Source organism: Sprattus sprattus (genome assembly GCF_963457725.1).
Source record: "Sprattus sprattus genome assembly, chromosome: 1".
Lineage (NCBI taxonomy): Eukaryota > Metazoa > Chordata > Actinopteri > Clupeiformes > Clupeidae > Sprattus > Sprattus sprattus.
The window spans coordinates 14,895,372-14,910,802 of record NC_137920.1 but is presented as its reverse complement, the minus strand read 5'-3'; the positions used below and the strand labels follow the sequence as shown (position 1 = coordinate 14,910,802).

Here is a 15,431-nt window from a genome sequence, read left to right as displayed (position 1 = left end):
CTCAACACTGTTTCACAAAAAAATACTACAAGACTTTCATGACTGCAAAGCAAGGGGTGGGGGTGCTACAGTCGGGACCATTCCTGCAAAGACTTACTCAGTGTCTTTCTCTCATGACCAGTCGTTATGTATTCCAGAAAAGGAGAGAGAGAGAGAGAGAGAGAGAGAGAGAGAGAGAGAGAGAGAGAGAGAGAGAGCAGAGAGGAAACAGAGGAAACTATTATTCAGCAACCCGTCAGTCAGCAGGGAAGCAGGCAGCACAGAGTCAAGGGTAAAACATGGAGTGGACCAGTAGCAGGGAACGTGGCATAAATACAGAAACAAACACGGCAGAGGAGGAAACAGAGAAAACATGAACCAGAATCTGGATATTTGTCCGCCACCTTTCTCCTTGCGCTTCCTACCTGACATTCCTTCTTGTTTATGTTTTTTGTTTTGTTTTAACATTGGTACCTTTTCCCCGCGTAGCCTAATCATTTATTGTAATAGCGCCCTCTGTTGTTTTGACGTTAATATCGCTAGTATTTTTATTTTCCTACGATGAACACGTCGGCCTAGGCCACATAAAAGGACGGCCGTTCTGGACTTACCGGTCAGTCCGCCCCTGATTTTGTGTGTGAGGTTTTCAGTTTTCTGTGTGCAGTTTTGAGAAAGCCGTTATTGTTTAGAAAAACGGGTTTTAGCAACAGTGAAAAACTGTAAAGAGAGTGGTTAATTTGAATATAACATAAATGAGATAAACCTCACCTTCTCAATGTAATGCCTATAATAAAAGCAGCTATAGCCTATTCAGCATATCACAACAGCTGGAAAAACGTTCCGAGTCAGTTCCAAAATGACCGCGTCTGTGCATTGACGAGATAGTAACATATGAATTGTCCCATATGAGATTGTATATAAAGATGAACATGTATATGTATATATTTAGATTAATTTATCGAATTAACCTAAAGTGGTGTTGTGTGATCGTGTTGCAAGGCTGCTCGGTGAAAATAAAAAGCTGTCAAAGTCAATGTTTGACATCACCCTGCAGCAGTTCTAAGCTAAAGAACTGACAATCAACCAATACACGCATCTCATTTTACATGTTCCAGTTTTAATAACAAAATGACTATGATTTTGGGAAATTGACAAGATAACACCCATGACAGTTAAATAACTGCTTGAGAGACCCTGCATTCAACTATGTTTATTAAAATGTTGTATGTGTGTGTCTGCTGTATCACTGTCCACATATATTTATGTATATATATATAAAGACACACACACAAACACACATATACACACACACACACACACTCATACCACTCACCATTGCCCAGGTGGGCTATCTCCTGGGCCTTTCTGTGTGGAGTTTGTATGTTCTCCCTGTGTTCACAAGGGGTTTCCTCCACTAAGAACCCCAACAGAAAAACATGCAAAATAACCGAACACATGTCCATCCCTCACCAAATATGGACAGTTCACTTCACCTGGTCCCTGGGCACTACAAGCTGCCCACTGCTCCTGGGGGGTCCTTGAGGAATGATGGTCCAGGTTTATTAAAATGCGGGTTTATGTTGTCCCTGTATAGAAGTATAAACTTTGGCGTTGAGGCGTCTCAGACATCACCGGTGAGAAGAACTATGTGTTAAACCCTGGCATCTCTTCACACACATCAGAAAAGCTGTTTACAAACTAATATTTTAAGGAATCTACTATCTTACCTTCCCCAAGTCTGTGTCTGAAACGTACTGACTTAGAGTGTGTGATGTTGATTATGTTTGCGTCTTGAATACATTTGGATTTGGACCTTCCTAGTGGAGGAATTAGTGAAATACTCCATGTTTTACCTGACTATGTGCTAACTGAGAGGTTGCTCAATAACAGTTTCCTCTTCTGCGGCTGTAACCCCTCCACTCTCTCTCTAACCACTCTCTCTTTACCCCCCCCCCCACACACACACACACACCCACACTCTCTTTCTCTCTATCTCTCTCTCTCTTTCTCCCTCTCTCTCTCACTTTCTCTGCCTGTGCAGCCTCTGTCTTCTGTCTGTGTGTCAAGTGTTTGGATCTTGTTGGTCACAAGTTATATTGTTGTGGCTACAGATGCTGAGTCATAAAATGCAGACAGCTAAACAGCCAACAACAAATCCTGAACCACTGACAACTCTGGATAAGTGTTCATGTGTGTCGTGCTCTCCTGAACCACTGACAACTCTGGATAAGTGTTCAAGTGTGTCGTGCTCTCCTGAACAACTGACAACTCTGGGTAGGTGTTGAAGTATGTCTTGCTCTCCTGAACCACTGGCAATTCTGGGTAGGCTTTCAAGTGTGTGTGAATCTTAAGTTGTTGATTTATGGTGTGATGTGTTCAGTAAGGGTAAACTGAAGAGCCCAATCCTGAGTATTGTTTCATTACATTCATTGTTGGTTACATATAGTTATTTACATAGTGTTAGTGACATAGTGTTAGTTACATAGTGTTAGTTACATAGTGTTAGAGACATAGTGTTAGTGACAAAGTGTTAGTGACATAGTGTAAGCGACATAGTGTTAGTTACATAGTGTTAGTGACATAGTGTTGGCTACAAAGTGTTAGTGACATATAGTTAGTTACATAGTGTTCGAATCTATGGTAAGGATTTGGGTCACATTTATTCTACAGACTAGCTAAAGATTCTCAGATTATAATCAAACTATCTGTTGAAACACTGTGAACTACAATTTAGGGTTAAGAGCAGGACAAGGGGTTGGGATGGTTAAGGTGAATGGCTGATCGTGAATTTTAACAAATCATCTGTAAAGTCTTGATGACTGTAGACTTTGTCTAAATAAAGTGTTACCTAGTAACACAGTGGAGCGGTCTTGTCAGCTGTCTTGTCAGCTCTGGATCTCGCTCTCTCTTTCTCTCTCTCTCCATCTCTCTCTTTCTCACGCTCTCTCCTTATCTCTCTCTTTCTCTCTCTCTCCCACCCTCTCTCTCTTTCTCTCTCTCTCCTCCCCCTCTTTCTCTCTCTCTCTCTTTCTCCGCCTGTGCAGCCTCTGTACATCTGTGTGTCAAGTGTTTGGATCTTGTTGGTCACATGTTGTGTTGTCGTGGCTACAGGTGCTGAGTCATAAAATGGAGTACCAGAAGAACTGCGACACACTCTCTGAGAAGAGCTCATTTGATGCAGAGGGAAATGTGTACGTTTTCCTTATTGCATTACTTTACATCGTCACACGAATGCTGTTCATGTCATGATAGCTTTCAAAAGTCAACAATATGCTAGGTGAAAATTCACACTCAAGTTTATCTCGGACTCCAAAGGTGTGTATCAGTATATTTGTATTCAACAAAAACAAGCTTGTCTGGCTCAATCAAGTCTTGGCAGACAAGAGAAAGACACGGGCCCTTATCCTGGAGGATGAGAGAGACAGAGAGATAGAGAGAGAGAGAGAGAGAGAGAGAGAGAGAGAGAGCCCGGGCTCACTCCCAAACTGCAGCAGACGAGAGAGAAGTAAAGCTAAACACATCACGCAAGGAGTGAAGTTAGCATTCTCTGATGCCAAAGCACTAGAGATAACCATGTGGTGAATCTCCCACATCCAAGTTTATCTTGGTGTGCTTTTGGCAATGTAATACATCAGAATGGCAGAACAGAAGGACTACTAGTTCTTCTTAACAGCCCTGGATTGGACACACATTTCTCTATCAAGCATAGCTATTACTCAGTTGTAGACAGCAACAGGCTGAGTGCTAGACATTGAAATAGCTGCCTTGATATTCTGACATGATAACATACCAATGCAATACAGGCATTAAGCACATAATGCTTGGATATGTGATAATATAAAACAAGATTTAAGTATATAATGCTTTGATATGTGCAAATGTGATATAGGCTTTTTGCATATAGTAATTTGATATGAGCTAATGTGATATAGGCTTTTAGCATTGAAAGACACTGTCTTTGATGGATGACACATGTCGAATTTGTTGGATGCCCACACTTGGTTCAAGTTAGCTTCTTCAGAATAACAGACTTGTGGAAGACGTCTTAGCGAAAGAATGTGTTTATTCAGCCAATAGCCATGGTCAGCTCGACACAACACGTGCATGCACGAGGCACGTATGCTGCTGACAAGTCGGTCTTCTTTCTTCTTCTTCTCATACATTACAGAGATAGAGTATAAACATTTACAATGTAGCCTTAACATATGTGTGTAGGGGAGGGGATGGGTGTGTCTTGAGGTCAAAAGGGGATGTCTAGCTAAGAGCAAACCTATGGCCAGGTAGGGCCATATGGATGCTAATACCTTTGGCTTCAGCCATCTCGTCGTGGCTGTAGACAAAAAGCCAACAATCAGATTCCAATAGCTCTGGCCCCAAGACACACAAAAGCCAGGAACCACGTCTGATGGCTCATCAACACAGACAAAAGGCCAGGATGGCACTAGCCTGGTGCTGAGTAAATTAACTTGTGGTGGTTGAATTGGCATTTTGTCTGTTAGGTAAAATTATAGTCTGATATGATATTCACCCAAATCTAAAAGAATATAGTGATTTTATATGTGCTAATGTGATATAGGCTTTTATCATATTGTGATTTTATATGTGCTGATGTGATAAATGCTTTTAGCATATTGTTATTTGCTATGTGCTAATGTGACATGGTGCTTTGAAACTCTGAAGGTACGAATGAGTACAAATCAGATGCGTTTCAGCACGCAGTGAAGCCATCTTTCATCACGTCATGTCCTCAGTCTCATGGTTTCATGGCCTCAGTCTCATGGTGTCATGTTCTCAGTCTCGTGTGTCATGTCCTCAGTCTTGTGTCTCATGTTGTCATGGACGTTAATTCTTCTACTGCTCTGCCTACTTCTTCTCACCAGCACAAACAAGCAGGAGCTGAAGGCCGATCCATGCGATGGCATCCAGAAATCTGAAAAAGAAGAAATACAATATGTATTGGACAATTCAGACTCAGGTAAATAATTGTATTGTGTGTGTGTGTTTGTTTGTGTGTGTGTGTGTGTGTGTGTGTGTGTGTGTGTGTGTGTGTGTGTGTGTGTGTGTGTGTGTGTGTGTGTGTGTGTGTGTGTGTGTGTGTGTATGTGTGTGTGTGTGTGTGTGTGTATGTGTTTTATTGTAAGTACATTGTTTGTGCACATTAAGCACATTTTGTTGTCGTTGTAGATGTTAATAATAGATTCCACTTGCAAACAATGAGTAAAATAGGGTCATATTTTTTTCTGTTAACGTTCTCTTAACTTGTTTCTCTCCAAGGTGCCAACCAATGCCGTGCTTGGAAAGTGGCAGCGATTGTCCTCCTTATCCTGACTGTCCTGCTCCTGGTCATCGCCATCGTCATAGGAGTGACCTGGCTCCGAGGTTAGGCACCCTTTTATTGATTAGAGGTCAAAGGTCACTGCAGGCCTTTTCAACACTGAACACGATCACACCACAGTGACATGCCTACGACTGTTACATTATATGATGGTTTCATTACGTAAGATAAAAAATCATAACAAACTTTAAAAACAGATGGAAATTAAAAGTTTCCCATTCAGTGTCTGTGTGTGTGTGTGTGTCCAAGTGTGTGTGTGTGTGTGTGTATGTGTGTGTGTGTCCCACGTGTGTGCAAGTGCAAGTCTGTCCAAAGTGTGTGTTTGTCATGGAACTATAAACCTTTGTGTGTGTGTGTGTGTGTGTGCGTGTTCAAGTTTGTGTGGGTGTCCCGATTGTGTGTGGGTCCCGATTGTGTGTGTGTGTGTGTGTCCAAGTGTGGGTGTGTCTGTCCCAACTGTGTGTGTGTGTGTGTGTGTGTGTGTGTGTGTGTGTGTGTGTGTGTGTGTGTGTGTGTGTTTGTGTGTGTGTGTGTGTGTGTGTGTGTGTGTGTGTGTGTGTGTGTGTGTGTGTGTGTGTGTGTGTGTGTGTGTGTGTGTGTGTGTGTGTGTGTGTGTGCGTGTGCGTGTATCCAAACCTGCATGCATTTTATGGAAACAGTGGCAATGCATTAGCAGCACTGTTTCATCCACTTCATCAGCAGTGATTCTATTCCTTTTCCACAGAGTCGGACATCTTGGCGGTATCACAGAAAACATCCATGGAAAGAGCCAAACAAAGACAGGAAGAAGATGAGCAGAAGAGAATGGAAAGAGAGAGAGAGATCAGAGCAGAGGAGGAGCAGAACAGAATGGACAGAGAGAGAGAGATTAGGGCAAAGGAGGAGATGAAGAGAATAGACAGAGAGAGAGAGATTAGGGCAGAGGAGGAGAAGAAGAGAATAGACAGAGAGGGAGAGATCAGGGCAGATGAGGAGAAGAAGAGGATGAACTTGGACAAGAATATCAGGCAGGAAGAAGAGGAGAAAAGACAGGCGATGCTGGAGGAGGTGAAGGCCCAGTGTAGCGGTGGTCAGATAGTTAGCATTAGCTCCATTAGCTTTGGGTCTATTCTCTCAGTGTTGCTGGTTAACCACCGAATGGATTACTGACTGATTTGGATGTGCTGACATGTTTGTCACTGTTTCTCACAGTAAAGCTCATTTGTCAGTTAAAGGTGTTGTGGGAGACCCAGACTGCTAGTGTGTAATTCAGTTAAAGGTGTTGTGGGAGACCCAGACTGCTAGTGTTCTGTTCTGTTGGGTGATATTTTTCCATTGTCTGTTCTATTTGACCTTTGATTGGTAGCAGTTTGTTTATGATTCATGATTTTTCCTCATTATATGCTGATGGACACTGTCTGCTGCCCCCTGCTGGTGATCTGCTTGTCATAACTGGGCCTACCTCAGTCAGGCTCTGTGTCATTTATATCTGATGATCTGTAGCGGATTTGTAATGAATGGAAATTAAATAAATACAATGAAAATAAAAACAAGAAACTCAGCCATTGTCAATGTCGCTCAACACTGTTTCACAAGAAAAGACTACAAGACTTTCATGACTGCAAAGAAAGGGGTGCTACAGGGGTGCTACAGATGGGACCATTCCTGCAAGGACTTACTCAGTGTTTTTCTCCCATGACCAGTCATTACGTAATCCAGGAGCGAGAGAGAGAGAGAGAGAGAGAGAGAGAGAGAGAGAGAGAGAGAGAGAGAGAGAGAGAGAGAGAGAGAGAGAGAGAGCAGAGGGAAAACAGAGGAAACTATTATTCAGCAACTCGTCAGTCAGCAGGGAAGCAGGCAGCACAGAGTCAAAGGTAAAACATGGAGTGGACCAGTAGCAGGGAACGTGGCATAAATACAGAAACAAACACAGCAGAGGAGAAAACAGAGAAAACATGAACCAGGATCTGGATCTCTTGGGCAGGATCGTGACCATGGAGAGATGCCTGAGCTTTGCTCTCACAAAATATCCCCCAATGTACCGGTCTACCCCCTATGTTCACTGCCAGGGGAGTAGAACACGCACGCATGTTCAAGGGTAGAGGAAATGTTGACTCTTCTGAATAAACATGCTTCCTGTAATTGCTGATATTGATACTTTGCCAACTGTTTGACCTCCTGTCATGTTAAGTTAACACATGTAACGTCCACGCACCGTTAATCTGTGAATGTGACTTAAACTACCGAAAGCTAGACAATCAACTGACACACATACGTGCACAAACTCACACACACACACAGACGCAAACACACATATACACACACACACACACACAGCACACACAAACACGCACAGGTGTGCACACACACAAACACACTTTCCACGCAGGACAAGCCAGGACACAGAACAGAGAGTGGAAAAAGCAACAACCCCCCAAGGAACGGCAGTAACAGAAATAACAACCTGAGCCGCCAGCGCCACCACAAGGTCCTCAGAAGTATTACACTGTATGGCTTTAGAATCTCAATTTCAGTCTCTTCCAGGTGTTGCACTAATGCCATCACTGTCATGTCTCATAGGGCTGCGTTGCACAAATGCAAAAAGTGTAGCAGTATGTCCCCCACTAATAATGATACTAATTCAACAACTCTTAGTTGTGTTTGATTTGAATTGTGAAGACAAAAGTTATTTATGTCCAGACAGGGTGAGTTTGAAAAAGGTTTTTATTTTATTTTTTCACAGAAAATACATTCAATTTCTGCTTATTCTATCAGGTATATGGACCTTCTATAAGAAAAAAAGCTCAGAACGTCAATGAGGATATCTAGAATCAGAAGGTCAATGATGACATTATGAATCATTACACCTCTATGAAGTACAGAGCAACATATCCCCAAACTAATGAAGGCATTACTATTATATACTGTTAGTTGGTGTTGGTTAGTTGGGTGAGTGTTCTCAATTGGGTCTTTTATGAAATTCTACATGTATGGCACTTGAAATGGGTCTGTTCAGTCTTGATCATTCATACAATAAACAGTAATTAAGGATCAATGAACAGTGATTAAGGATCAATGAACAGAGATTAAGGATACAAAGTTGGCTGAAGTGAAGTTTAAATCAAAAACAAAATAGTCATTAGAACAAATATTTCCGGTATGACCACGCCAGCACTGCATTCGGCAATGCCTTACTACAATGGTAACAATGATGTCTCCATGGTTACAATGGTGTCTCCGTGGCCCAATGGAACATATCTGATTTGTTAAAAGGCAAGTGATGACAGACACAGCCTGCCTTATCCTCCTCATCACTATGGAAACCCACATTGTGCCTGAACTGACACTACACTCAATGTCTGTTACGGATCAGTGGTGACAATCACAGGAAAGGCTCATGTAGAGATGACTCATGATGATCAGTACATGATGTCATCCAAGGTGATGAAGTCCGTGGGTCCCCCAGGTGTGCTGGCTTAAGCGCCCAAGGAAAGTGTGTGTGTCAGCGTGTCAGGTGTTTGTGTGTGTGTGTGTTTGTGTGTGTGTGTTTGTGTATGTGAGCGTATGTGTGTGTGTGTGTGTGTGTGTGTGTGTGTGTGTGTGTGTGTCTGTGTCTGTGTGTGTGTGTGACATTGTGTCAGGTGTTTGTGTGTGTGTGTGTTTCAATTCAATTCAATTCAATTCAATTTCATTTGTATAGCGTCATTACAATACAATTGCCTTTAGGCGCTTAACAGAGCCCAGAGCCTAGACCCCCTTAGTGCATGCACAATGGCAACAGGGGCAAGAAAAAACTCCCTGTTAGGCAGGAAGAAACCTTAAGCAGAACCACGGCACATAAGGGGGGACCCATCTGCTTGAGGTGGGCCGGGGGGCAATAGGGGTTGTACACAGCCAGCATTTGGTCGCGGGACATAGTATATATACAGACATCCGGTGGTAAAATACATGATACAGGCAAGACCGGTTTACTGTACTAATAGGGTAACTGTTACAGGGGTAGGGGACGTAGGGACAGAGAAACATTTCAGTGGTGGCAATAATGTATATTGTAAATAAATGCTAGCATAGGGTATGGGGTAGAGTAAGTGTACGGCAATGCAGTGGCGGTGGGAGCAATTGGCCGAGGGTTTCTCCAGGTAGACCAGGTGGAGAGACTACAGCAGCGTGCCATGGGGAGATGGTCTTGATTAGTAGGGAAAGAAAAGGAAGAAAGTGGGTGGGTATAGTTCAGCTGTCCATATGCGTAGATGAGGAGTGGTGGGGGTGAGGAGCAATATTTCCATTTCCATCAGCGATTGGGACATGCTTGGTGTGTGTGTGTGCTGAGGCTGTCATATACGATATGATGTGTTATGTGTGTAAATGTCAGTGTGTCATCAATGCTTTATCCTCCACCCTATCGCCCCTGCAGTGTCCTTCCAGGCAGGTGCTGCTCTGTGGCTTTCCTGCCCTCATGTCATCCTGATGGGGAGATACGGCCATCATTGACGTTAACAATCCAGCTCATCCCTCACAACCACTTTGGATGCTCTAAGAATCCACCCCTCATGACAGCTTTGGATGTTTTGGATGCCTGCTTTGTTGTGTTCTGGAATGTCAGAATCTTGGCCAGTCTTTTCCTCTGCTTTGATCCCTCTGATTTCTATAGAACTTCTCATAGTTCCAGAACTCATAGAGCCGATTCCAGAATCTGCAGTGTTGATGGATTCCTGAGAGCCCCATTCAGAGGGGGCTTCAGAAGGTGCTGCTGATGTGTGTGTGCCGTAGGCCGAGCTTTCCATTGTGAACATCTCAGATCTGTCATCTCCACTCACTGAAACAGAACACAATTACACTTAAGAGACACTTAAGAATCACACTCACTCTATCAATGTCACCAGTCATCCCAATAAGACATGAAGAAGGACCACCTTTACTGAGGCAGTTTTAATGTGGTGCCCTTGGAGCACTTTATATGCCAAGATACTTTCTCTGACACTGATTAAGTCAAACAATTTAACAATGAAACACAGACACTGCAAAGGAACAGCATAATACCAACATAATTACCAAGAACACTGAGCACATAAAGGACTGTCAATGGGTAAGCAGGTTTGCTAAGCAGCAGAACGATAGATGTAAAGCACAGTATACCTAGTGAACCATGGAATACAGTACATTTTAGCCCCAAAAGCTATCATCACTGCTATAGTATTTTACCAAACATTTACTATACTTTTACACAGAAATTAATTAAGCATGGTTCATACAGTTCGGGCGAAAACTGTTGCTTCTCTGCAGGTTCAGTCCTCCCAATCGTGCAGCAGTCTCTTCCATCTCCCTGTCCTGTGTCTCTCCTCCATTAAATTTCAGCAAACCTTGAGGTCCAGCATGAAAGGCCAAATTAGCTTTTGATTTACATGGCATGTGCACAGTCTAGCAATTATGTCTTAAATAATAATCCAGGGGGAACTAAACTAAATTTTGCATTTGTTCAGTGCAGACAATGGGACATGCTGCTACTCACCTCTAAAGAATTGCATCAGTGATCTCTCTTGTTTTCTCTTCTCATAGTGAGAGTGTCTGTTTCTTTCCACCATCTCTTCAATCTTCTGCAGCAGCTCTGTAACCTGCGAGTCATCCCGTTTAGTCTTGTTATTGAGGACATGATATCTGTTCCCACATTTCTCAATGAGCCAATGGAGACTTTCTCCTTCACTCTCAATGTACTGCTCAATGGTTGTGTCTCCCAGCCAGTCCCCATAGGTGAACAGCACCATGGTGTGGCTCCAAAGTTCTTCACCAGCAAGCCTCAAGTGTTCCTCAATATTTGTTCTGTGGAGCTCTGAGATAGACTCATCTACAGGTATGACCAGGAGGACAGCATGTGGTCCTGGAGGACATAGAGACACACTGAGAACAATCTGCTGTTTAGTGAGCTCAGGAGTGTCTTTGAGGTTGGTATTTTTGGACCATCCTGGAGCCTTAACAACAGTGACCTGTCTGTCTGCTACTGCTCCCTGTCTCTTCACACACTGAGCTGTTCTTCTCTTTAGACCAAACTCCTCTCTCCCCAGGATGGTGTTTCCTGATGAACTTTTCCCAGCATTGATGTTTCCCAGCAGTACAATCTTTACCTCTGAGAGATGTGGAACATCACCTGTAATCAGAAACAGCACATAATTAATAATTTAAGAGGTGGGAAAGTCTAGGTAACTGTTGTTCTTTGATGGTAATTAATTCATAATTAATCAAGGGACATATGAAGAAAAAAGGCATACAGGTTCAGAAGTAAGTAAGACATGAGTGGCTATTTCCATGTATGTATTCATATTTATTGGTCCTGAGCATGACGTTAAACTGTACCCATGCAGATGGAGCTTGTGAGTGTGCAATCGTCTAAAGGAAAGGAAACCCCTACAGAAAACCAACTGGTTCTCCAGGTCTGGGTTTGGGCTACAGGCCAATCACATGTTCCTAGGAAGCAAAAATGATTTCTGAAACTGCAACTATTCAGAATTCAATCAGCGTTGGTGATGGTGTGACTGTGGACGGAGTTTCAGCCCAAACACATCACAAGGTCACTAGGTCAAATGGGAAGCCCAGTATCCGACAAAGTCATTATCAACAAAAAGAGACGACCACAAGGTTAGGATGCTGGAACGTACGCACCCTATACAGAACAGGTAAAGCCGAAGTAGGAGAAATGGACCAATATGGATGTGATATCTAAGGACTTAGTGAGACAAGATGAACCGGGGCTGGCTGTACCAAGCTTGCAAATGACAACATGTTGATTTACTCTGGAGAAGAGGAAGAATATCATAGGGGTGTGGCCCTTAGAATGGAGACCAGTTAGCAGCCGAGTAATAAGCACCAGATCATACACACACTTCAAGAAAATTACTATCATACAAACATTTGCACCAAATAATTAGGCCACAGACTAAGATAAAGACGTACTCCAGACGACTGTAGACAGATGTAACAAACATGACATTGGAATAGTGATGGTGGACCTTAATGCAAAAGTCAGAGACAACAACAAGGACCTGGAAGAGGTCATGGGAACCCATGAAATGGGGAGAAGGAAGGATAATGGAGAAAGATTGTGCAATCATCATTTCAATCAATCATTTGTCATCACAGGAATCTGTTTTCCACACAGAGACATACACAAAGCATCATGGGTGTCCCCTGATGGAAGAACATAGAACCAGATTGACCACATTATGATTAAAAGAGAATGAAGGAGGTTGATAAAAGACACCAGAGTCTATAAAGGAGCAGATGCAGCAAGCGACCATTACCTTATAGTGACAAGACTACGGATGAAGCTCCATAAAAAACCCAGAGAGAAGCAAGATCAAGCCAAAGTTCGAGTTCCAAAAGATTTACAATGAAGAATTCAGGAAGAAGTTCAATGTAGAACTGCACAACAGATTTGAGGCCCTTGAAGTGGAAGATGGCATTAATGAACATTGCAACCAGATAGAGAAGATATACATAGAGACAGCAAATAAGGTGACTGGACGGATGAAGAAAAGAAGAAGAGTAAACCATTCCTGAATGGTGAGACCCGGTAAGCAATTGACGAGAGGAAAGAGACAACAATCAACAGCACCAGATCGGAAATAATCAAAGGACGGCTACGAGTAGAATACACATTGAAGGACAGCGTGAAGCGTATAGCAAGACAGGACAGGAGGAAATGGAAGAGGTTGCCTTAAATGCACAAAAATCAACAGAGAATGGTGGATGGAGAATGGTGAATGAGTAGAGAACTCCATTATAGACACACTTCATCGACATCGTATTTCACTCCATTCACCGAGAACGCTCATGGAAGATCATGAAATCATACGACATTCCAGATGAGTTGACAAAAATGGTCCATCTCATGTACGAAGACTTTGAATGCACCGTACTGGAGGAAATAGAACATACAAGATGGTTCAAGATCACCACAGGCGTCAAACAAGGATGCAACATGTCAGTCTTCCTATTCCTACTTGACTGGGTCATGGAAGAACAACAGATGGACACCGAAATGGCCTCAGACGGAACTTCACAACCATGCTTGAAGATTTAGATTATGCAGACGACACTTCCATCTAAGCATGATCACCTCAAAGAAAAGACCAACAGACTGGTTGAGAATGCAGGAAGAGTCGGACTGAAATTAATGAGCAAGCAATCCAGCCAGCCTACAAGTTGGGATGTGGGCTTTGTGAAGGAGGTAGAAAAAAAATCCTGCAGTGGTTATCGCCGTATCAAACAATGCAAAAATGTATTTACTATACAGGTTTGCAGGCATTGCCAATGGCAAACATTATAACAAAACAAAATACTTTAAACAAAACAAGATTAAATGTCAGAATGTAGCGTAACAGTATTACCTAGAGAAACAACTCTACCTCACTGCAGGAGAGTTGTCCTTCTCTCTCAACCACTCCTGTAACAAAATGCCCTGCTTCCTCCCCTAGTGGTACGTTCTAAAGGTACTACCCCAGCCTGAAGCGTGCTTTCGTGTTGGGACCAGTATGGGGAAGCGAGAGCACCAGAAAGTGTGAGTATGTTTAACCGGTTTGTGGACGTTATTGAAATATCATTGGCAAATAGATGATGACAAAAGAGGGTACCACACTATTAACCAGTGGTGGTCCGTCAGGGCCTTCAAGGCCTTCTCTGCTGGCCTAAACATCATCAGAAAATAAATGTAATAAAATACATTTAATTTTAATATTTTCTTTTCATAAATATGTATTCAATTATTCCCTATAGTACATTATCTTCATTTCATAACTTCCAGCGTTGTTAATTTATGTTAGAGCTTTCATCCAATCATATTTCAGCTATCATGTGTTGCCACGCTCCGTGAAATCTTCCCCGAGAACAGAAATCTTCCCTGAGGCCTTCATAATTCACATTGAAGGCCCGTGTACATCTGATTGGTTATCACAACTGGCTGTTTCATTTCATTTAAGTTGAATGAACTGAAACAGACAGTTGTGACAACCAATCGGATTTCGAGTTGGCGACACTGGGCCTTCTAGAAGGCCCGGAAGATTTCTTTCCTCGCGTTGAACGTGACACGTAAACGTCCTTTGATTGGATACTGAGGCAGACCGGTGCAGTGCTTCAGTGCTCAATTTAGCTGGCTAATGCGAAAACGACGTACATGCTTATGCTAGTTGTTTCAATTGGTAAAACTAAATATAATTACATTAACCAACTCATATAAACTAGTTTACACCAACTTGATCATTCCAGTTTTTGATACAATTACAACGCCATTTTCAAGACGGAACTTTCAAGAAAAACTGGATATCGTGAGGATGGGAAGTTTAATGAAACTGCTTTGCAGGTGGGACAATGCGATGTTTAGTGGACAAACTTGTTAAAGCTTTCGGTGGACTTAATAAAACTTTGTAGACTAATCCCTGAAAATCGCCTTTTATTTTTAAGTTTTGACAGCAAGCGATCATATAACTGAGAGTTTACTACTCTTAATGTATTGTTAATACGGGTGTATTGATTTTAAATGCTCCGGAAATATTGATAAAGTCTGTTGTACTCGACTATGTTAAGGTACTCACTGCCTTTCTGTATAAATATAATGGTTCTAGAGCCATGGCGTCATAATGATGGTATTAGGAGGCGGATTCACTCAGTTTAACATCGTGTAGGACACACTGATCTCAAAAAGTTTCTTTTTGAGATCAGTGGTAGGACATCGCTGAAGGCCCAGTCGTGAAATGCACGGACCGCCACTGCTATTAACCAGTACAATTTAGAGACATCAGAGGTGTAGGAAAATGTCACAATGTATTAACTATTGCTATATTGCGGCAGACCAAACAAAGGACAACGCCCAACACAAACAAACCCTCACACCGTTGTAGCAAACAAGCACCACAAACACCAAACAACACATTCAGAGGGGAGAGACGCTTCATGGAAATGATGAAGTTAAAGATGTAGGAGATTGTTTGTTTGTCTTGGAGCCACAGTCAGGAATGACGGAGGAGGGACAAAGGGACATCAAGAACAGACTGAACAAGGCAAGAGGAGCATTCTACAACCTGATGAAGATATGGAGAGCAAAGAACATTGGACGCAACATCATGATCAAACTATTCAAGATTTCGAGACA

General features: G+C 42.5%; 1 protein-coding gene across 1 annotated transcript in view; it reads right to left on the bottom strand.

The window, feature by feature from the left end:
- Positions 1 to 9,786: 9,786 nt before the first annotated feature.
- LOC308367770 (uncharacterized protein) overlaps positions 9,787 to 15,431 on the bottom strand; it is a gene marked incomplete at both ends in the record, with an annotated part of 31,065 nt that continues 25,420 nt past the window's right edge. The window contains 2 exons of the mRNA XM_080841760.1: positions 9,787 to 10,109; positions 10,803 to 11,168. Coding sequence (XP_080697886.1) covers positions 9,787 to 10,109; positions 10,803 to 11,168 — 689 coding nt within the window. The remainder of the gene's footprint in view (positions 10,110 to 10,802; positions 11,169 to 15,431) is intronic.